This window comes from Seriola lalandi, unplaced genomic scaffold (assembly GCF_002814215.2).
Source record: "Seriola lalandi dorsalis isolate HSWRI2012SDOR001 ecotype SW California unplaced genomic scaffold, Sedor1 jcf7180002054795, whole genome shotgun sequence".
Classification (NCBI taxonomy): Eukaryota; Metazoa; Chordata; class Actinopteri; order Carangiformes; family Carangidae; genus Seriola; species Seriola lalandi.
In genome coordinates, this window is record NW_019525348.1 from 181,587 (window position 1) to 203,897 (window position 22,311).

At 40.9% G+C, this 22,311-nt stretch overlaps 1 protein-coding gene across 2 annotated transcripts in view; it reads right to left on the bottom strand.

Annotated features, from left to right (window-relative positions):
• The window catches only part of piezo1 (piezo type mechanosensitive ion channel component 1 (Er blood group)), a 96,596-nt gene that overhangs the window by 23,358 nt on the left and 50,927 nt on the right, over nt 1-22,311 (bottom strand). The window contains exons 7-27 of one of the 2 annotated variants that reach the window (XM_087179139.1): nt 19,648-19,819; nt 19,341-19,445; nt 17,912-17,984; nt 16,630-16,733; nt 16,394-16,473; nt 16,017-16,197; nt 14,932-15,034; nt 13,615-13,796; nt 13,256-13,404; nt 12,825-12,983; nt 11,244-11,353; nt 10,463-10,629; nt 8,923-9,099; nt 7,169-7,294; nt 6,642-6,842; nt 6,210-6,414; nt 5,302-5,406; nt 3,860-4,016; nt 2,146-2,389; nt 995-1,091; nt 507-672 (exon numbers count right to left, since the gene is read on the bottom strand). In XM_087179139.1, coding sequence (XP_087035265.1) covers nt 507-672; nt 995-1,091; nt 2,146-2,389; nt 3,860-4,016; nt 5,302-5,406; nt 6,210-6,414; nt 6,642-6,842; nt 7,169-7,294; nt 8,923-9,099; nt 10,463-10,629; nt 11,244-11,353; nt 12,825-12,983; nt 13,256-13,404; nt 13,615-13,796; nt 14,932-15,034; nt 16,017-16,197; nt 16,394-16,473; nt 16,630-16,733; nt 17,912-17,984; nt 19,341-19,445; nt 19,648-19,819 — 3,063 coding nt within the window. Of the gene's footprint in view, nt 1-506; nt 673-994; nt 1,092-2,145; nt 2,390-3,859; nt 4,017-5,301; nt 5,407-6,209; nt 6,415-6,641; nt 6,843-7,168; nt 7,295-8,922; nt 9,100-10,462; nt 10,630-11,243; nt 11,354-12,824; nt 12,984-13,255; nt 13,405-13,614; nt 13,797-14,931; nt 15,035-16,016; nt 16,198-16,393; nt 16,474-16,629; nt 16,734-17,911; nt 17,985-19,340; nt 19,449-19,647; nt 19,820-22,311 lie in introns of both variants that reach the window. The other variant, XM_023425779.2, reaches the window with a different exon arrangement.

A 22,311-nucleotide genomic window follows, 5' to 3' on the forward strand; every position in this document is an offset into this window, starting at 1 on the left:
CATAAGCACTGTCAGTAAATGGAGTGCATTTACAGTATGGAGAGCTTTTTTAGTCTTAATGACCACTTTACACGCTTTACACTACTGACTCACATTCACACATTCACACACACTTTCATACTTGCTATGTACACAGCTATATATGCATCTCTATCACACACACACCAACGATACATCGGGGGCACTTTGGGGTTCAGTATCTTGCCCAATGATACTTCGACACGTGGATTGGAGGAACCGGGGATCGAACCACCGACCTTCTGATTAGTGGACCACCCACTCTATCTCCTGAGCCCCCCAATAAATAATAATAATTACAATTACATTTACTCATTTGGCAGACGCTTTTATCGAAAGCAACTTATGAGTTAGGATGTCAGTAAGCAGTAAGCCAGCAGTAAGCAGTGCAGTAGAGACCTCAAGTCGACCCGCATTTTCTCAGTTTATCAGTCTCACTGTCCTTTGCAGTTGTGCCAGCATGGCAGGCGTGGGGCATTATGTTTTACCTGGAGGCCTGTTTGGCAGATGCCTGCAGCTCTGTTGTCACATGCAGGAAGTAGAAACTGAGGAAGACTCTCCTCTGCAGTAACAGGCAGAGAAAACAGATACTGTCCCAGATGATTCCCGCCTCCTCCACAGGAAGGCTACAGGTCTTGTCACTCACTGCTTTTGCTGTTTGGAAACAAAAACATGCAGAGACAAAGAGTGAGATAAAAAGACGATGTGCAGAAGATATCTGAACAACATGTGAAAGCAATATTTATTCATTATTTCAAAGGCATGACATGATACAAAAAAGCAATATAATATTTAAAGCTCAATGTTCCAGACTCAACACTGTTTAATACTAAACCCCTTGTCCTTCATAAATATAGATACAGTACAAAACATAATAAATTCATAAATTATTCTTGGATTCATTTATACAGATACTATTCCTAATGTATAGATGATCATTGTTGTGGTGTGATATTATCATTATTGAAACACTTACGGTCATAATATCCTTTGACTGTACAAACCAGGCTGAAGAGCTGAATCACCCAACAGAAGCCCTGCTGCATTTCATGCACAAACACACACGCCAATATCTGAAACACAAACACAGGGAAACACACAAGTCAGTGTTTCCTTGGACAGGTCACTGTTTTTACAGTTTACAAAGCCCTTTGACCACCGAGGCAGAAGCAATAATGGCAAGAGGCTCAGAATCAGAGAAAAGGTGAAGTTAAGAGGGAAGATGTACAATATACTTTTTATATTACAGAGACTAGATGCTATAAAAATCAGTTTTAAGAAGTGATTTAAAAGAAGTCACTTATTCGGCCTCATCTCATCGGGCAGGTCGTTCCAAATTTGAGGGGTCTTGATGGAAAAAGCACGGTCAAGCTTCGACTTTGAAACAACCAGAAGGGCCTGAACTGAGGATCTAAAGCTGCGTACTGGCTCGCAGCTCCCGGGCCCCGGGCGTGCTTCAACAGTGATCAGTAAAATCTTTAAATCAAATCTAAAAACAGACAGGGAGCCAATGAAGGGAAGCGAGGATCAGGGTGATGTGATGTGTCTGTTAAAACCTGTAAGAATCTGAGCTGCTGGAATCTGAACTAGTGGGAGGGCGGAGAGAGACTTTAAGACTAAACTAGAGAGGAGGGAGTTACAGTCTTGAGAAAATGAACGCATGAATGACTTTTTCCAGGTCAGGTTGTGAGATTATGGTTTGATAAGACACTAAAAACCAAGATTCTACATTAACTGAATGATGTCAACATTGCATGATGGCTGTTTCACTCTATTCTGAGATTTAAAATGGTCAAATCTGTGTCATTTCACCGGCTCGTTGCACAAAATAATCAGAATTGACATGGTGTTACTAATCGATACCATAACTGTGGAGAAGTGTGGTTTATTAGAATGTCTTACCTACAACATTCAGCATCAGTAAAGCTGTTTTCTCTTTGTACCTTCTGCTCACATACTGAGTCTGTTTTTACTCAATTTCATCACCTCCCAGTTTGTGATTTGTTAGAACACATTTTCCAGTAGCTGCCACCATTTGTTAAAATGGAAAATTCTTTCAGTAACATATTTTACTGAGGCAGAGAAGCCTGGACACCAGCACCGTAGCACCATGATATCTATACTTACTGATAACATGTTTTTAGATATAATGACTGCCACATTATAGATGATGAGACAGTCCCACAGGGCCAGCCGGGTCCTGGAGGTTTTGACCAACAGCCGGGTTCCAAACAGCAGGAAAAAGAAGCAGGCCAGCAGGTAGCCCAGTCCAAACACAGAGATCCTGGTGGCTCCAGTGATGAAGACCACCGACAGCACGAACCAGAAGAGGTGACGAAACACCAGAACTTTAGCCATGTCCAGGTAACTCCTGCGGGACGAAGGGAAAGACTAGATTTCATGTCTAGATAAGCTTTTACTGTGAGGAGTGAGCAGGAGAGGGAGAGTGGGACCAAGTCAGATTTAAAGTGTGAGTCCAACATTCAGCCATTTAGCTTCAGCATGATGAGCTTCTATTAATAATGAACAGTCTGCATATGTAGCTGTCACTGGGCGAGATACCCAACCCCAAATTATCCCCAATGTATCAACTGTGTGTATGTGTGTAATAGATGCATACTCAAAGTGCTGTGTGAGTGAATGTGTGAATGAATGGGTGAGTGAATGGGTGAATATGACTTGAAGTGTAAAGCACTTTGAATGGTGGATAAGAAAAGAAAAGTGCTACTTTTCACCAGACTGGACTATTGTAACGGTGTGTTCACAGCTCTCAGCTGCAGCTTGTGCAGAGTCCTCACTATAAGAGGAGCACGTCACACCACTCCTCACACCACAAGTCTGGCTTGTCTGTAGAGACCTAAACGGTCTCGGGTACAAACACGTCTCTGATCTATTTGTTCGATATGAAGTATCCAGGCCCCTCGGGTCCTGTGAGACAGGTTCACTCTGTGTTCCCTGAATCAGAACAAAGCCAGGTGAAGCAGCTTTGAGTTTCTCTGCTCCTCACCTGTGGAACAAGCTTCCTGAACACCTGAGATCTGCTCAAACTCAGCGCATTTAAATCATAAAACATCACTGTCTGCTGCAGCTCTCCCATAAATCACATCTTTTAATCTTGTGCATTTGCTTGTCGTTAATGTCTTTTATCACTGCAGCACCCCTTTTAAAATGGTGTCCTACGTTTCCGACCTTATGTAATTAAATATTTTTATATGTATTTATTGAAATGTGCTTTTATTGTTTTAGTGTTTGCTATTTTAAAGTCACCTTAATGTTCTATGGTCATGTACTTCCATGCCTCTGTAAAGCACTTTCAATAAATACATTTGCCTAGTCCATAGTGCAGCACAGACCACCCAGTGAACACGATCTGATATTAGCTCATTTCAAATGTATGTCTATGTCTATGTATGTGTGTCTATGTCTATTGATATGAAATAATAATAATAATAATAATAACTGTGATAAAGAAATGTCAGATGTGTGTGTCTTCATTATATAGTTAAAGCTAGAATTCACAGTGTTTATAAGAGTTCAGTGAATTTAATCATAGGCTGCAGTTAAATATAATTATATCTTCTTTTTCTCTTCATGACTTGGATATATACAACATTTGATGTATGTCACTGCTCAGTGAGATTTACTGTTGAGTGGAATTTGCATGAAGTTTATTGTTGTAACTGTAAAATGTACTACTTACATATCTTAGTGTTCAAGATAGGGAAAAAATCTTATCATAACATTTCTGCTAATTTTGACTGAGTGTGTACGAGATGTACCAGGTACACCTCTCTCTGGCGTCAGTATGACAGTGAGACACACAGGCACATGGTGTGTTTACCTGCAGTTAATGAAGTTGGGTGCAGGGTTAAACAGTCGCCCCTCCATCGGGTTGGGCTCATCTGTGTTCTCTCCTGCCAGAACCATCCAGTCCTCAGTCTGCTCACACTCAAACACCTTCCACTGCTGAGACGCACACATCAGCAGCACAAAGTCCGCTGTGGACACACACACAACACAATACACCATCATCAGCATCATCATCATCATCAGCATCAGCATCAGCATCATCAGCATCATCAGCATCATCCTCATCATCAGCATCAGCATCAGCATCATTATCAGCATCAGCATCAGCATCATCACCATCATCCTCAGCATCAGCATCAACATCAGCATCATCATCATCATCATCCTCATCATCAGCATTAGCATCATCATCATCAGCATCATCATCATCAGCATCATCATCATCTTTATCTTTATCTTTATCTTTATCTTCATCTTCATCATCATCAGCATCCCCATCATCATCATCATCATCCTCACCATCATCTTCTCAAGTCTGCTGCCTCACTCTGGTACTCTGGGCTGAGCTCATGTGACACTGACTTAAATAAAGATGAACTGAGCTGCTGAAGGTGCAGAAACATTTCATGTCTGGACTCATTTATCAAACTGGTTTAGACACATGAGGGCGCTGTTTCCTCTTGCTTTGGTCACCCAGCAGCAAATTCACTTTCTGAGAGTGCTTCACTAAAACTAAACAGTTTTGTTTAGTTTGTAGAGGGTCATCAAGAACGGCCAAAAACATGCCTTCCCTGGAAGTCATCTTTTGCTCTCGGTGCCTCAGCAGAGCCAGAAAAATAATTCAGGATCCCTTCCATCCTGGGCACCACCTGTTCAACCTCCTGCCCTCTGGTTGGCTGTACAGGTGCATCAAAAGCTGGACTAACGGACTTAAAAATAGTTTCTTTCCCTGGGCAGCAAGAACTATGAATTCCTTAAATGTGCACACGATACGAGGACTGCCATCATCTGCTGAGCTGTTTTAATATTCACTGTAAATAATAGCTTACTCACTTTTTGTGTCCTTAACTTGTGTTTCTGTTTGCAGTGATCAGGAGTAGCATTCTATATTTTGTTGTATATTTTGTACAATGACAATAAAAGCTTTCTAATCACCAACTACGTTAATGTATTTGTTTTAAAGAAACTTTAGCATAAGAGTTGTAGCTATGACAACAAAATAACAAAAAAAGGCTGGGAAATAGAAATGTGTTACATGTAAACGATCTGCTCATGGCTGACATGTATAATTCAGCTTGATGTACAGCACAGCCATGTCATACTCACTCTACTGCTCTCACTTTCTTTTTCAATCACTTTAAATACTGTTCTCATTCACTGATTCATTTCAATCACTTACACTATGAGCTGAATGAATGAATGAATGAATAGACAGAGACAAAGACACACAGATGCATATTCAGACAAACTGACCTATGAGGTTTTTGGAGTTAGGCACAGTGAAGAAGTCAGGCAGATAGATCCATTTAATGAGAGCCGAGTTCATCAACACTGGAGTGTTCCACCTCCATGGGTAGTCTGCAGGAGACACACAGGAAGTACAGGTAGGTACAGGGAGGTAGGCACAGTATGTAACACTGTTTCAACTCTCATAGTGAACCTTCAGCAGAGTGCTATGTGATGTCAGGTGGAGCATGTCTAAAGTCTGCTTTAAACAACATATATTGTAACTGATATAATTGAACTTTGTGACCATAGTACTGGTTCTGGGTGTCACCTGCCTCCTCTTCCTGTCAGTCCACTGTTCTACCGTTTTTGCTAAATGGAAAATGAAAAATTGAATTTGCAAAAACCAAAATTGGACCGTTTTTTTAATTTGATTTTCTGTTTTTTTGTTCGTTTTTGATTTTATTCTGGTTTTAAAACAAATAACAGATTTACATTTATTTTGTTTTTAAATTACAAATGAATTATAGATTATCTGATGATACTCAGACCAGACTGGACTGAAGAGCACAGTACACTGACTTTAAGCTTGACATCAGGCTGCTATCAGCAGCACTGTAAAACTGCTCTGCCTCTCAGAAAGGCATGAGAGACATCATCTGTGAGAAAATACAATGAGAACCAAAAGCTGTTGTGTCAGAGATTTAAGTGTGACATCACTTCAGCTCCACAAACTTTCCAAAAGTGGGATTTTTGCATGGTGACTGTTCGGGATGCCATTATATTTGACATAAACTGAGAACATTACGTTCATAAACAACATAGGTGCTATTCCCTAATGGAGGGTACAGGTGCTCTACCTATGCAACTACAGTAGCAAATGTTTCTGTGGTTGTGTATCATATTGTTGCACTTAACTTCATATCAGGACTCACCTATACAGAGAGCAGGAGGTATACCCACACACAGTAAGTACTGGTAGATCATGAAGATGGACAGGAAGAGACAATATTTGGGCCAGATCCGGGCGATGGCTGCCCGCCGGCGCTTCACCAAGATGGCTACCAACCAACAGCCATGGATTATCACCAAGAAGTTCATTCGCTGGCCAATCACATTCACCGTCATCAGGAAACAAATCTTTATACAAATCGAAAAGAAACGTCATTTTATAACTTTTTTGCAGCCAAAACCATTTCTGCTCTGGAACAGTCTACTAGAGAAACTCAACATAAACTTTGCATCATCTTTTCAATAATATCTAAAAGATATTGCAATAAAAAAAAAACTCTGTTTACAACAGCTCTATTTTTAAACATTGCTCCAAAAAGCCCTGGTTCAACAGGTAAGTGATGTTTCAGAGTTACCTCTAATCCAAACTTGTAGAAAGCATAGTTGAGCAGGTACTTGAAGCAGGGTATGAGGCCCTGGTCCAGAGAGTCCCTGGTGGCGGCGGGGAACAGAGCGGGGATGGTGGGGGGAGAGCGTTGGAGCTGACGGTAGTGGTGAGCCTGGTGACGATACACCGTCGCCTCAAACACCAACAACATCAGCACTATTAAATGGTTCTGCAAAAAAAAACCAATCAGGAGCCAAAGCATGTTAACGGATCAGCAGACTCAACATACAGAGGAAAAGTAAACTTTTAAAGCTTGGATGTAGTCATGCAGACGGTTTTTATTTTACTTATCCCAGGGTTTGGAAGTTTCTCCCTTCACCCCAATACAACTACATTCAAATTCAACAGCAACATGTTTCCTCAGACCCAATGGGAAGGAGGCAGATATCTCACTAACTATCGGAATTGAGAGATGCTACTGGCGAGGATGCGACACATCCAGTCATCATTTACATTGTTCAACCAAATAGGAAACAAAGTGTACGTTGAATATACCTTGCTGTATCCCAGTACTGTGGCATCTTTCCTGATGCCAAACCAGTTGGCTGGATCCACTGGCTCCTTATACAGAGACGAGTTCATCATCTCCTCCGGTAACAGGTTGGTTTTATTTGTGAATGGCTGTTAAGAAAAGAGGAAAGATACAGATTCATGGACAAATCAACATCTTATCACTCTATCTCCCAATGGAGGTCAAGTTACTCTATAACAACGCCAGCTGTCTTAGCTGATTCATCCATCCATCCATCCACCCATCCATTCATTCATCATCCATCCCTCCATCAATTATCCATCCATCAAATCACCCATTCATCCCCCTTCTATCCATTATCCATTCATACATCTATCTATTATCCATTCATCTATCTATCAATCCATCCATTCGAAACTCTGCCCATTAGCATTGTTAAAGCATAATTTGTTCATATAAGACTAACTTGCAGTGACTTTAAATTCAAACTGGGAATCCAGCCGTAGAGCGCCATTGTTTCCAAAAACTATCAAAAACATGAATGAGTGTGATTGAACTGCTGTGTACACTCACTAGTTTATTTTGATCAAATGTGGCTTAATCCACTGCTGAAAACAGGTCTCAAATAAAAGCAGTATTTCCTCCTGTGATGTTATGATTTCCTCCAGATCTGTTACTGAGCGCCACATTAAATTTTCCACTTTTAGGTGAAATGTTCCTCTAAGAAAGTGTGCAGAGAGTAAACACTGGCTCAGCATGAGCATGGAAAAACTCAGTCTGCTGCCTCGTAAACAAGCTCAACTGCAGACACGGAGGTTAGATTCATCTCTACAACAATACAAGAGTTAGCAAACCTTCCCAGCTGGCATGTGTGTGCGTTTAACAGCTATTAGTTTTACTGAAGGAGACAAACTCGTAAAAGTGCCAGAGCATTGCTCTAATAAAGCTTCTGCCTTTGATGTGGTATGTTTGTGAGAGACTCCTGTTCCTGATCTTCACCCTATACATAAGAACAATTTCACAGACTGACTCCCTCTATTCTTCTTCTCTTCTTCAACTTCTTAAGATTTGACATAAAAATATATGGTGTGTTTAAATAATATGCTGTAGTGGTATTGATTTGTATTAACCAACAGTGTATAAAGTATTTCAAATTAGTGGCACCTTGACTACAACAGGAAAATATGTGTGTCATTCATAATGAATGCTTTTAGCTTTTATGCTCTGAGCCAGTGGAACAATCTGACCTGAGAGCAGCTTTAAATGTAAACTCGAAATGTTCCTCTTCAGCCTGGCTTTTCTTAAATAATTAGTCACTTTATTCTATTTACTTATTTTATCCTGATTATTTTGTAAATTGTATTTTATTCTATTTCATCTGTTCTTTTCTTGTTAATTTTCTTATTTGTTTGTTTATTAATTGTAGCCTTTTAAATGTATTTTATTGTATCTCACTGTCAGATTTCTTATTTGATTTGTCCTTTTCTTTTCATCTGTGAAGCTCTTGAACTGCACTGACCTGTATGAAAAGTGCTGTACAAATAAAGTTTGATTGATTGATTGAATAAAGTATTTCTACTGTGTGATGCTGCCAGACAGAAAATGGGTTAGAGGAAGACCAGCTAACCAGGAACCACACCTGACAGTACAACAGCCCAGGTGATGAGGTTGTGGGCTGCTGCTCTTATCCTGGTGTCCTCCAGGACTGTGTGTTGGTATTAATGACTAACTGAATAAAACAGATAGTGTTGATGGTGTGTTATGATATGTGTCTTACCAGGCTACAGTTACTGGAGTACTCGACAGGGTTGACAACACTGAGCTGGTACAGCATCTTACACACGATGATGACACACACCCAGACTGTAGACAGACAGGAAGCCATGGGCCTGAAGCGACCATATGGCATCGCCAGAGACCACAAGATCACCAGGACCAGGTTCATCACAGACGGCTGTAGACAAAGAAGAGAAGGGACAACATTTAGATCATAGTGCAAATACGAACATGTAGAAGATCTTTATGTCGGTTATCTTATACAGTATGTGCAGACCATGTATCTCTCAGACTAATATCAAGTGTTCGAAAAGTGTTCTAAAATAGTGGCCCATTCATCCATCCATCCATCCATCTATCCGTCCATCCATCCATCCATCCATCTCATCCATCCATCCATCCATCCATCCATCCATCCATCCATCCATCCATCCATCTTTCCATCCATTTTTGGCATTTATTCCTATGAAAGCCAAAGAAGTTCTTCAGGTTTCTACTTGTGTTTTGGGCCTGTAGCTCATACTGGGGGCGGCCCCCTCAGCAGTTGTGTTGTAAATGTTCCGTCAAGTGCAGCAGCCTTACATAAATCACTTCTCTTTACTGGTCAGTCCACTACTGACATGCTGTATTTTCAGCGCAGCAGCAGATTACTGCATATTTCAGGGAAAAGAAAAAAGAAAAAAAATTTGAAAAGTGGATACAAATAATTAACTTGGCACAAATCCTCCTTGGGTATTACTCTTTTGATGAAGCAAATTCAAGATGTCCGCCATTTCTGGCAAGGAAATTTTATGTTTTGCGAGTACATCCACTATTTTCTCATATGAATAATCCTTGTGTTAAATCCAACATTTTAACAAAGTAGAAATTTAGTACACTGCAAAATGAAATGAAAGTATATTTCAGCAAAAATATTACTTACAAAAAATATTACTCACAAAAAAGCTTGCTAACTAGCCCAGCGCTACCGAGTTAGCCTAGTGAGCTAATGTTAAGACAAGTGAACAAGTAGACTGTCGACTCTTCCAGAACTTTTGGTTCATCATTCATAATAAGTGGTTTACAAATACATTGTGTTTTATGCAGAATTACATATTAGACACTGCACAAATAAAGCTCTGAGGAAATGTGAGAGTTTCGAATTTGACATCCTCATAGTCTAAAACAGGATTACGTTACAAAATCATTTCAATCTTTCCCGTGGGTAAAGCTCTGTGGTAAAATATGTTTTCTATGCCAAAAATGGCAGCCATCTTGAAATTTCAAGGGGCTATTGGGATTTTCCAGAGGGATAAACATACCAATTTTGGTGCTTGTATCCACATTTAAAAGATTATTGCAGCTATTTGCTGTAGTATTTACTTTGTTCACATTCTACCTCTGCAGCAACAATCAAACCTTGAAGTGATGAGGACAGTCTCACTTAACATGACAATCAGTAAACTCACTCACTTTGAGTATAATTACATACCATAATTGTGGCACAATTGACTGAAAGGTATCTAATTTACACACACAACACCCACTCCCACTGCTTTTACCTCTTCCAGTGCAACCCAGACAGAGAACAGGGCCACCATCTTGAGGATGTGGAGCTCCAGAATCATCCAGAGAAACACTTGAACTTTGGTGAGAATGTCAGAGAATCGTCTGGACAGAACCAGTAACCTGTCCATCACCAGACCCCACTTACTGGGCATCAACTCCACTGAACAAAGGAAGAGAGAGACAATGAACAAAGACAGTGAGAGGATTAGACAGGAGTAGACAGGAAGCAACAGAGAAGCAGAAATCAGCTCAGATCAGTCCTTTAAGGAACGTTTGTGATCTTGAGTGCACTGACATAAAAACATTCAAGGTCACTAACAGTCAAATGAATAGAAAACGCATGTCAGCAAGTTCTTAGAAGAAGCTTTTATTATTATCTATATTTTGTCTTCCCCACCAAAGCTTTATATTATCAGAGAATAACTGGGAGACTGACAGGGGAACTGGGGGCTGTAGATACAATATAGAAAGTAGATGGGTAAGATTTGAAGGGCTGTCTGTTGTATTGTTCAGTTCATGCATAATCATAATACAGGAGGAAGTGACAAACTTTTACTTCAATACAGTTGTTGACTGTTCTGATGACGAGCTGAATGCAAACCTGCTAAATTAAGCATGATCATTTTCCCACTTTGATTTGTGTCAGTAAATAGTTTGTAATCATAAACAACATGAAATGATTTACTGTGATTTGTGCGTCAATACGCAACAAATTAACTGTGAAATGTGTCTTTAATATAAACTGCCAATGTTGGTTTTTTTTTGTTTTTTTACCTTCATCTTCAGATTCCTCATCCATGTTAGTCACCAGGTCTTCCTCCTCTTCAAAGTCCCCGCCCACATTACCAGAGCCAATCTGCGCAGTTCTCTCGCTGTTCTTCTTCCTGGAGGCAGATTGTGTGGTTATACTTCACGATGGAAAATAATTCCAGACTAACACATCACTCATGAAAGAAAAAAAAATATTTATGTCCTTTAAAAGAGACCGGACCATCCTATTCAATTTCTGCTTTTTGATTCATGATGGGGTACTTAGAGTGAACTTTAAGTGAAACAAATCTGTGCAAATGTACAACATTTTAAGTTAAATGGGTGAAACTTACATGACCTCTGTCTGCCAAACTGATTTCACAAGGATTAGGTAAATATCGCCTTAGATAAGATGAAAAATTTCAGTTTACTTCTGTCAACTAATAGAATGGGAAATAGCTTGACATACTGTATGTTAGTAGCGAAACATCAGAAGGTATTTGTAGGAGTTTTAAACTGTTTTTTAAATAACTTGGAGATAGTGTGATTGATCTGCAGCAGCAGCATCATCAGCTGCTTCTTGTCTTCGCTTTCAATAGATGGAGTTATTATTATCTTCACCCTGTTTTCTTTAAAGACACAATTAAACAAAAACTAGGTCAAAACCTAGTATATGGCTGGATCACATATACCTATTCTCTCCTCCTCTCTGTGCTCTCATATACAGTATTTTAATGCAGCGAAATTCACAATAAAGCTGTTCTCATGTTTTTCTGTTCCTGTTGTCTAGAAGGCTGCAAGTTAACCAGCAGTCACTTCCAAGCTGCTGCTAAAATCCTGATTTTATAACCACAACGTCATCTGACAACATCACCGAACACATCAGTTAAAGACACTGACCGAGCTGGGATTTCAGATGGATTCACTGTAACATCACTACATGAGAGAAAGTTAGAAGAGACACAATATCTTTCTTTTCTTTCTTTGGGATCCACGACAGTTTTCATCTAGCCGACTGTTTTCCTCCAAAAGTGACTGGGGCCTTTATTTGCCTCAACTGCAGAAGGTAACAGAGTTTTATTAGAGGCAGGTCTTTGTTTCTAACTCCCTGTGTTTGATATAGGTGCCTTGTTTTAAGTCGTTCCTATCTGTCGTGTTAAGGTTACTGCATTATGTGTAAATACCAACACTTCCTGTAATCGTTTCAAATTAAAAGCCCTCTGGCGTTTCAGTGGATTGAAACCCTTTATTTATTATTGGGGCTTTTCTTGCTGTGCTGCAGGAAGTGTAATGTCTCATTTCTAGTTTCTGGCGTTTCTGTTATTTACATGCCATTCAGATCTGCCAGTGTCTTTATGTGATGTGATTTAGATATGGCTCTGTTTAAGTTAGCCACTAGAGGTCACTGCAGTCTGTGGAATGTATGTGTTACAGTTAAGAAGGGACTTCAGTTCCTTATATGTTCGAAGTTAAGCTAAGTCACAGCAGCTTAAGTGGGTGAGTAAGTCAACTTCTAGACACTTCATTCCTCTCTCCTGCAATATAAAACAAACAACTTTTTCATTTGACATGAGTAGTAGTAGTGTGTACTGTATGTCGTGTTACCTGTGTATAGGTGTGACGTGTTCCAGGTTAGTGATTCTCATGAAGGGTTTGTGGAAGTAGTGCAGTTGCAGAATACAGGCCAGCAGGAAGAAGCCAGGGATCAGAATACTGGTGAAGAGTTCAGACAGAGCAAATGTCTCCAGACCAATGGCTGCCAGCCTGAGGACGACAGGGTGCACTGTCATTATTTCAGTTATATACCGCTTCTAACACCTAAATTAACATGTTTAATTACCACATGGAAAATCTGGACCCAGGTGAAGAAACAGGATTAGTAAGGACCCAGCAGTTCATTTCAGCACATGTTTTGCGCTGTGTAGACTATGAGCACAGCTCAAAGAGGTAATGTGTGAATATAAAAGAAGTTTCAATTTCGTATAGAAATGAGTAAGAAGCCGGACAATCTCAATCTCAATTAAAAAGAAACGTACTGTTCCTCTGTGAAACCAGTGAAATTCCTCCAGTACTGAGGGAAGTCTTCAAACTGGTAGGTATAGATGGAGATGAGCACCAGCATGGTGTAGGCCACAACAAGCCACCAGAAAAGCTTCAACAGACGCCTCCATAGAGAATAGTACACCTGGAAAAAAATAAGCAAGCGTTAGTCAATTCACTGTTCCTCAACTGTTGTAGCTATTTGCAGATATACTGTATGTTGCCTGGAAACTACATTGTCACAACATAACTTTTTGTCACAAAGCACGTAAGAAAAAAAAAGGGAAAATACTTTGAACCCTGATCACTGGGGGTCTGAGAACCTGAATCCAGTGATCTGTGGGCCTGTTCCTACCTGATAGAGACAGAGGCAGAGCAGGAACAGCAGCATGTAGATGATCTTGTATCCAACAAGTTTTCCAGCAAAGGAGACCATGATGAACATCCCTCCACACACGTAAATCCAGTATTTGGCGTAACAGCTCATCACCATGCCTCCCAGAACCTTCAGCACTGACTCATTACCAGCCGCCTCTGCTGTCAAGGGCAACAGGTTAGAGAGGGAGGAGTGGATGAGGGGTTAGAGCTCAGAAAGAAATGTACAAGAAAATACTGTACATGCAGGAAAAACACCTGCATGGTTCAATAGATTGAGAAGGTTAATTATCTGGGAGGATAATGACAGGACATGGTCTGAGGAGACTTTTTGCTTTTTATATTTATAAAATTCAAAAGCACAGTGTCCAGAAACAGTGTTTGGATAGTCAGGAAGAACATGCCATCAATAGTTTTCATTAATATTTCTTTGATAGAAAGTTGTTCCAAGAAAACTGTGTTCTGTGGATTATCCAATGCAAATGCAAACTTTTAAAGGAGCTATTTGTAAGGTTTCTCCAAGCATTAACCTCCGAAGCTGAAACATGAGGCCAGAACTGAAGTGATAAAAGCTGCGGTTCCTCTATTGACCACTAGAGTCTGGCTCCAACAGTGAGTCAGTCTCCACAGACTCCCATGTTAAAATGTCCAACAGCAGAAATAAACATGTTTACAGCCTGGTGCAAAAACAGCTTTGGTCTCTAGAGCTAATTTCCTCCTTCATGACACCTGTTTATATAACTCACCTGTTTATATTTTATTAGGCTTAAAGTTATGTAGAATTGAGGGCGTGGCCTCTTTGAGTGACAGGTGGGGTATTGTATGCTTGTCACAAACTGGCATGTACCTAATTCTCAGCTCCACACAGTGTCTCTTTGTCCATTTTTGGATTAGCTGGGAGTTAGGGGCGGAGTCAGACACTGCCAAGATGGCGATGGTGGGGCAGCTCACTCTGAGCTTCAGAAACCTGTGGGTGACGTCACAGAGGCTACGACCATCTTTATGTACAGTCTATGGTTAATCTATGTAACAATTGGAAAACTTACAAATAGCTCCTTTATTCCCATCAGAAACTCATCTTGATATGATGGAGAAGATCCAATTTTATTATCCCTTCATTGTATTCACTGTACACAGACTGTAAGAGGGCGGAAGTTGTGCACACAAGGGTCAGGGACTATAGTTAAGGGTCTCTGCCCCAGCCCCTGCCCCTGCCTGTTCTCTAAACCACGTGTGTGTGTGTCTGTGTGTTCGTGTGTGTGTGTGTGTGTGTGTGTGTGTGTAAAAGCTGTCTGACCTGTAGTGACTTCCTGTAGTGGTGTGGCCATTTTCCTCTTCCTGCTGAAGTTCTCCTTCACTGACTGACGCACCAACAGCCAGAAAGTTAAAGTAAACAGAAGCTGGAGAGAGAGAGAGAGAGAGAGAGAGAGAGAGAGAGAGAGAGAGAGAGAGAGGTAATAAAAAGACAGAGAGGTGGAAAAACCCGCAGAAAAAAAAAACACGGTGAGTGAGAATTCAGTTCACTGGGTTTTTAAAAAGCTGAGGAAAACTGTTTCTAACCAGCAAAATGATCTGTCCATTTACTCTGTTCAAACCAGCATGTTTATTAAACTTACTGCAAATTACCAATAGAGGGGATGAGACTTTGAATTGGAGCCCAGTCACAGGTCTTTATTCAAATGAACTGCCACAATATAAAACCTGACATGTTTTGGGTTCGTATGGAAAAGAGTAGAGTCTAGAAGAACTTTCTGCTGCTGAACTTATAAACGTATAAATATAACTAAAATAACTAGAACTTGGGGTCTGCTTCTAACATCTTAAATCTATCATTATATTAAGTCATCATCCTGTTTCTTATTGATCAATTTAATCATTTTAGGCTGATTTATTATTTTTACTGACCCTCACTGTCGCACTTTCCATCCCTCCAATGTTGTAATGTAAAACCTTTAAACTGTTTTTAAATCTGTTGGTTTTGTTTTTTTTTTTATCATTCCTTTTTATTGTTGGTCCACAGTTTTATCTTGTCTCGTACAGAACTTTGTGACTGTGTTTTGAAAGGTGCTATATAAATAAAGCTTATTGTTATTGAGTTTGGCTGTGATACTGCATGTAATCTGGCACAGCCAGGAATTGACCTCATGATATTTTGTCAACAAGACAGATGCTGTTCCAAGCGAGCTCGTGCCTCATGGTGCTGTGTGGAGCGATGAGCTCTACTAGATCTGCTTTATATCACACACACTCCGGCTTCCAACAGCCACTTTCCAAAGCCATGAGTCAATGATGAAGGCTTATATTGAATGATATATGTCATAAAAGGCTGCAGATTTTAATATAGTCATCATGAAATACCTGGTGTCTGTGCTCTCATCTTACCATAGCTCCCAGCCTTAGACAGGGATACTGAGCTCGGTCCAGTCCCAGCTGTCTGAGGCTCATGGTTCCCACTGTAGTGGGCAGTTCAGGCTGAAGCTCCATGGCCCAGACGTACTGCAGACAGCACAGAGCCAGGCCATAGAGCAGGATGAACGGGGAGCACAGCGTGGCTGCGTGCCGTCTGCAAACACAGACATCACACACATCAGTGTGGGTTCAGTCACAATGTCACCTGGGAAAAATCTACACAACACAACTGACACAGACGATATCTGTAGGAATGAATGAAGACATTACAGAGAAACAGTCACATTTAAAGACAATCAGCTGATCAGATTCTTCATTTGTGGTGTCGCAGCTGCAGGTGTTGACTGTACCTGGCGCGCAGGATCCAGATGAGACAAGCCCACAGCAGCAACACAAAGGTCAGCCAGCTGTGGTATGTGATGCTCCAAACCTGAACAACATGGAAAAGGCACATAAGAACAGGAACTCCCATAACCCACTAATTTAAGCTCAGCTGTCTTAATTGAGCAGATATGAAACAGCAGACTTTAATATATTGGTCCTGTGTCATTTTATAATGATATAAAATCATGGCTCTAATAGTTACCATCATGGCGATGAGAGCACAGACGTAGCTCTGCTGCATGACCACCTTTCCCAACATGAAGAACGGGCTTTCAGTCTTCTGGCCTCTGGGGGCGCCGCTAACTCCTGCCAAACACAAACAGTCATCTCAGCGAACAGAACATGACAGAGATTAACATCAAACCAGCTGAGGACGATGAACTGGAAATATAATGTTGTCTATATCATCATATATGACAAGTTACCTTAAAAGGATGATTCCTGTTTATTGCAGATTGGCCCTTATTTTCTACAGTTGTGGCATCATTTCTATCAGTTCTGTTGTCATTATACAGTTTAATAATAATAGCTGAGATTTGGGAATATGATATCACAATCAATAAATCAACGGGACGGAGAGTTGAGATGCACGGCACAGACAGCTTTCTTTATTACCTCTAGATAGTGCTGCTGGGATGGGAGGGTCTGATATTCTACCTGGTTATTTGATTTGTATACCCCAAGGTTGTCAGTGTTTGCTCACTTGTTTTAGACCTTGTTTTATCTCTTATCCCTTCCCTTTGTGGTTTATTGTTGTTACATCATTGAATCAAAGCAATATGTCCATTCGAGGACCTGCAGAATGACTCACGCCTATGCTATCTATCTATCAGGCTATGCTAGCTATCAGGAGCAGGATTGTTACCGATGTACTGTCATGGTCTTTCATTATGTTTGGATTTTTGGTTAATTTCCTGTTTTGAAATTACTTCCCCCGTCTTCATCCTGTTTCTCTCCTTTGTGACTGTCTGCAACACCCTGATGTGTTTTACCTGTGATCAATTCCCCTTGCCTCCCTTGTGTGTATTTAATCTCTGTGCTCCTGTTGTCTTGTCAGTTCATCTGCTTTACTCTGTTTGCCTTCGGGAAGTTTCCCGTGTCTCCTGCTCCTGCCCTTTTGGATTTTTTGTTTTGCTCCTGCTTTTCTCTCGACTAGTTTCCCTAGTGTTTCAGTTTTTTTCCTGGGTTTTGCCTCCATTTTGGATTTTGAGTTTGAACCAGCCCCCTTTCTGTGTTGTCTGCATTTGGGTCCAGCTGATCTCCCTCAAACATGACACACACTGCTTCATTGTGAATGAGAGAACAATCTGTTCTTTTATTAGATAATAATATTTAAGATGTAATCTCCAGTAACCACAGTCATTCTGACCTTCTGTGCCACAAGTGACTTCTTCCAAATTATTTGCAATCAACTACACACACACACACACACAAACACACACACACACAGTTTCTGTCACATGAATAATTGTAGACTTTGATACCCAGATCTGTCTGACTCTCCTCAGCCACAGTTCCTCCTCTGCTGCTTCCTGTTCCTACAGGCAGGATCATGAGCTGAAACAGTAGAGCACACACCCACAGACACTTTAGGATACAGACCTTCATCTGTACATATATAGTGCATATATTTTGTTACAGACTGCGACTTGGCGCCCTATTTTCAGGCCATGCACAAACTAACACAAGCGGCACATGACAGTTTGGTATTTTGTTGACCTTGAAATTGGTGCTGCCTATCTGTGCAGTATTTCGGTACCAAGCACAGAGCACATGTGGGAGGAGAGGTGCAAACACCAGGGAGGTTCATTCAATGAGTCAACGCTAGGCGAGTTGTTGGTGTTTAAGTGCAGAGTGTGGCGTGAAGAATAGATGTCTCAGAACCACGTCTGTTTGACATCCTCCAGCTGCCACTGGTCCATGTTGTCAACAAGAGGAAACTAAATACTTGGAACAAATGCACAGCAATGACAGAATGATGGGAATACTATGTAACTACACTCACTGAGCACTTTATTAGGAACAGCACGCTAACACTGGGTAGTTCCCTCAGTTCCTCATGTCATGGATTCCACCAGATGTTGAAACTTTCCTCTGAGACTCTGCTCCATGTTGACATGATGCATCACATCATTTCTGCTGATTCATCAGCTGCACATTCATGCTGCCCGACTGATTTGGATGAAGGAGATTCTGAGAACATCCTGTCTGTCCCTACGTGAGGTGTCCCTGCCGATGTCAAGCCTGTTCCTCAGTCTGCTCCTGGTCCGCTGACGCACAGCCTGTTATACTATATACAAGTATTTACTATATATACTTGATGTTTACAACCCAACCTCCTCCGTTTCTCCTCCCCTTTGTTCGTGGCCAAACTAGGTGAGTAAAGTTTGCCAGGCAGCGTTGGTCTAACTGTACAGTTACACTCAGCCCCTGTCATGGACCACAGCTCCTGCCTCTGGTAGCACAGTGCCCCACCCCCCGGGCATGTGACCCTCTCCAGACCTACCCCCAATGACCCCACAACACGTGTTCATGCTTGTAGATAAAGAAAATAATCTTCAACTCTCATCCTGAAACTCTTTGCGTGTGTGTGTCTTGTGTCTTATGATACATATTTTGCCTGGGGGTTTTCTTACTGTGGCAAAAAACAGCTGGAAAAGGACAGTAGAGAAACTGTCCTTTGCACGAAACAATCAATCAGAGAGCAGATCTGTATGATGTTGCAGGAAAAGTGCTATTTCATTTGAATTGATCTGAAGTAGATGCTTGAAAGGCATTTCAAGTATGTTCAATATGAATATGAATGAAGTGGCGCCCAGAAGAGCAGGGAGGCATCAGTGCTTTTATCAATTTACCATGAAAGTCCGTACAGATTGAGGCTGATGAGTAGCTGACAGAGATATGAGTATTTACCTGTGTGTCAGCTTCATGTTCGTCTTTCTGTCGATTCCATGACCTCAACTCCATCATCTCCTCCATCATCTCCTCCTTGTTCTCCTGCTGCTCCTGCTCCTCAACCTGCTGAACACAAATAAACATCTGAGAGGAAACAAATGTCCAGACTGACAGCTTTTTCTAAATGAAAAAAGAAAATGCTACAATCACTAGATCAGCTGAGCTCTCAGGTCCACTGCACAATAAGCAACAACAGAATGGACCCACACTCTGCTATGGACACAACAAACTGACTCAGCACTAATAAATAAGAAGTAGCAGATACCTGGTTAGGTGTTCCATGACATCCTGTCTTGAGAACAGTTACTATGGTGATGTAGAGAAGGAACAGTATTCCTGGGTTGACATAAACTGGCCAATCATGATTGGCATTGAGGTTGAGGTCAGAGGTCGAGGAGCAGTTTCCTGGTACGATGATGTCCTTCAGACCAAAGAGTCTACACAGGAACAGAGAGAGAGAGAGAGAGAGAGAGAGAGAGAGAGAGGAGTTGGGGATGAATACAACAGGATTATTAACACTGTCCACAAGTTGAAATAGAATAGGTTACTATGGAGGCTGGGTTATTGGAAAAAACATTGGAGAAAAGTAATACTTCCTACAACAATAATAGGAATTCATCATTTTTAGAGAAAACCTGAGTTAATATTGTTCATGTAGGAGCTTTGCATTGAAACCAATTAAACCCTATGGACTGTATCTCTAGCCACAGCTTATTTGGACCCTTAGGGACAGATGAGCTAGGAGTCCTCTGACAGTCACCCTCCACTGTGATGCAGAGGGACAGCTGTATATATATATATATGTATATATAACTTTTGTAACTCTAGTAATATTAATAATGCTGTGATCTTTGATAATGTGTCATATTATTCTCATGTTTTTTGGAAAATGTTTACCTTTTGAAAAAAGGTTAAAATACTGAAAAATGATTCATGAAAAAGATGGTGATGTCATGTGACCTATTTGTGTGTATGTACTGCACCTGTGAAGACTCTTGTAATTTCACTGAGTGAACCTGAGAAAGCCGCAGGCGAAACGTGTTGTCTGCTCTCAATGAAAGTCACAGTGATGTCATCTCATTCTTATTGTCTTTACGTCTGAGAGACATCCATGACACATGGCAACACCTGCTCCACCTGATTTATCCAAACATCTCAGGCACATTTTGTGTGTGTGTGCGTGTGTGTGTGCGTGCGTACGTGTGTGTGTTGATTGATTAACAGCTGGTTAAGTGATGACACAGACACCTGGCAAGAACTCTGGTGAGGATAGATGAGAGAGAAACAGAGATCGTATGTCATAGAGGAATGCTGCACTACTTGTTCACATTTCTGCCCTTTAGCTGATGAGGGTCGGTGAGGTCATTAAGTATCAGCTGCTTGCTATTATGCTAAGTTCACACATTACGATTTTAGCCCTGATTTTCCACTCGCCGACAGTTTTGCCCCACGCCAGAGGCCGCTCTGCGTTCAGTCACTATTGGTGAAGTGATCCTAGAGGCTCACTGATGCACTGCAGACATCTAATAGATAGACACCTGCATTATAATATCTGGACCTGTCAGGGAGTCCAGATCCAGTAATGTTGTGACCCGGTTATGACTGGGCACACAAGCACGAGACGTAGGAGGAGGGGAAACCTGGGGGAGGAGTCACAGTCAGCCAGCCATTCCACACATTCCAGTCCAGAAATCACTCTTACCTCACATTCCTCTGTTCTAACTCACACATTCACTTTCTGATTTCTCCTCTGTGCCTCTGAACTCACACGATCTCTTTAATAGATACTGTAGGTTTCCTGAGAGGGGACTGAGCTTTGACTCCAGTGCCTGAGGAATATCATGCACTTCACGGTGAGGGCAGGAAGCATTATGGTGGTACGGTAAAGAGATCACAGAGAAAAAGAAACAAGTAAGGAGTGATTTCAGAGATATGCTTCCTCCATGTTAGTTTTCTTTCTCTTCTGTTTGGAAGCTACTTTTTTTTAATGAAATGACTGATTCACAGTTCAACTGAAGTCCTCACCATCAGCATCAGTGCTGTTTTTGTCCGCCCTGCTGAAATGGACTTTAAATAACAGTTTACTTATCATGCTAATCACATGACGTTTCTAAAAAAAACACCTCACACAGTATCCCTCCACCTACCAGCCAAGAGTCAGGAAATATGGTCAAATCTCTCCTTCCTGAGTTACATTGTTGAATAATCAAGTGTTTTTGCAGAAAATTATGATGTCACAGTGAAGATGACCTTTGACCTTTTGTATATAAAATGTCCTTATAGACATTTGAGTTAAATTGTTAAATTGTGGCCAGAAAAGTGTTTTGTGAGGTCACCGTGTGACAGAGGTGAGCAATGAGGTTCCCTCTGGGCGTTACTGAGATATTGCATTCACAAGGCTAAACATGCATTTTGTGCGGTCACAGCGATCTTAAACCTTTGACCTTTTACCACCAAAATCTAATCAGTTCATCCCTGGATCCTAGCGAATGTTTGTGCCAAATTTGAAGAAGTTCCATCAAGGTGTTACTGAGATATCGCATCCCCATCTTCAAGCCTTGTAAGGAGTAACCCTGTATACATATACTCATATACACATATATATATATATATATATATATATATACACACACATTGCTACGTTTAAAAGGGATGAGACGAGTTCATGTGATTGGTCAGAGCTGACACCCCCCTGACTCCACCTGCTGAAACTATATTCCTCTTACTAATAATATATTCAGCCTGTCTTAGTTTAGACTTGGGTTTGTCTGCTTCCTGTCTCAGGTAAACAGAGCTCTTCTGTCATAGAGTTTAAAGTTATGGTGATATTTGATGATGTGATTTTTTATCAATGATTGTGAACGTGTTGCTTCTTGGTGACACATTGTTTTATGTAAATGCCTGAAAACGAACCTGCAGATATCACCTG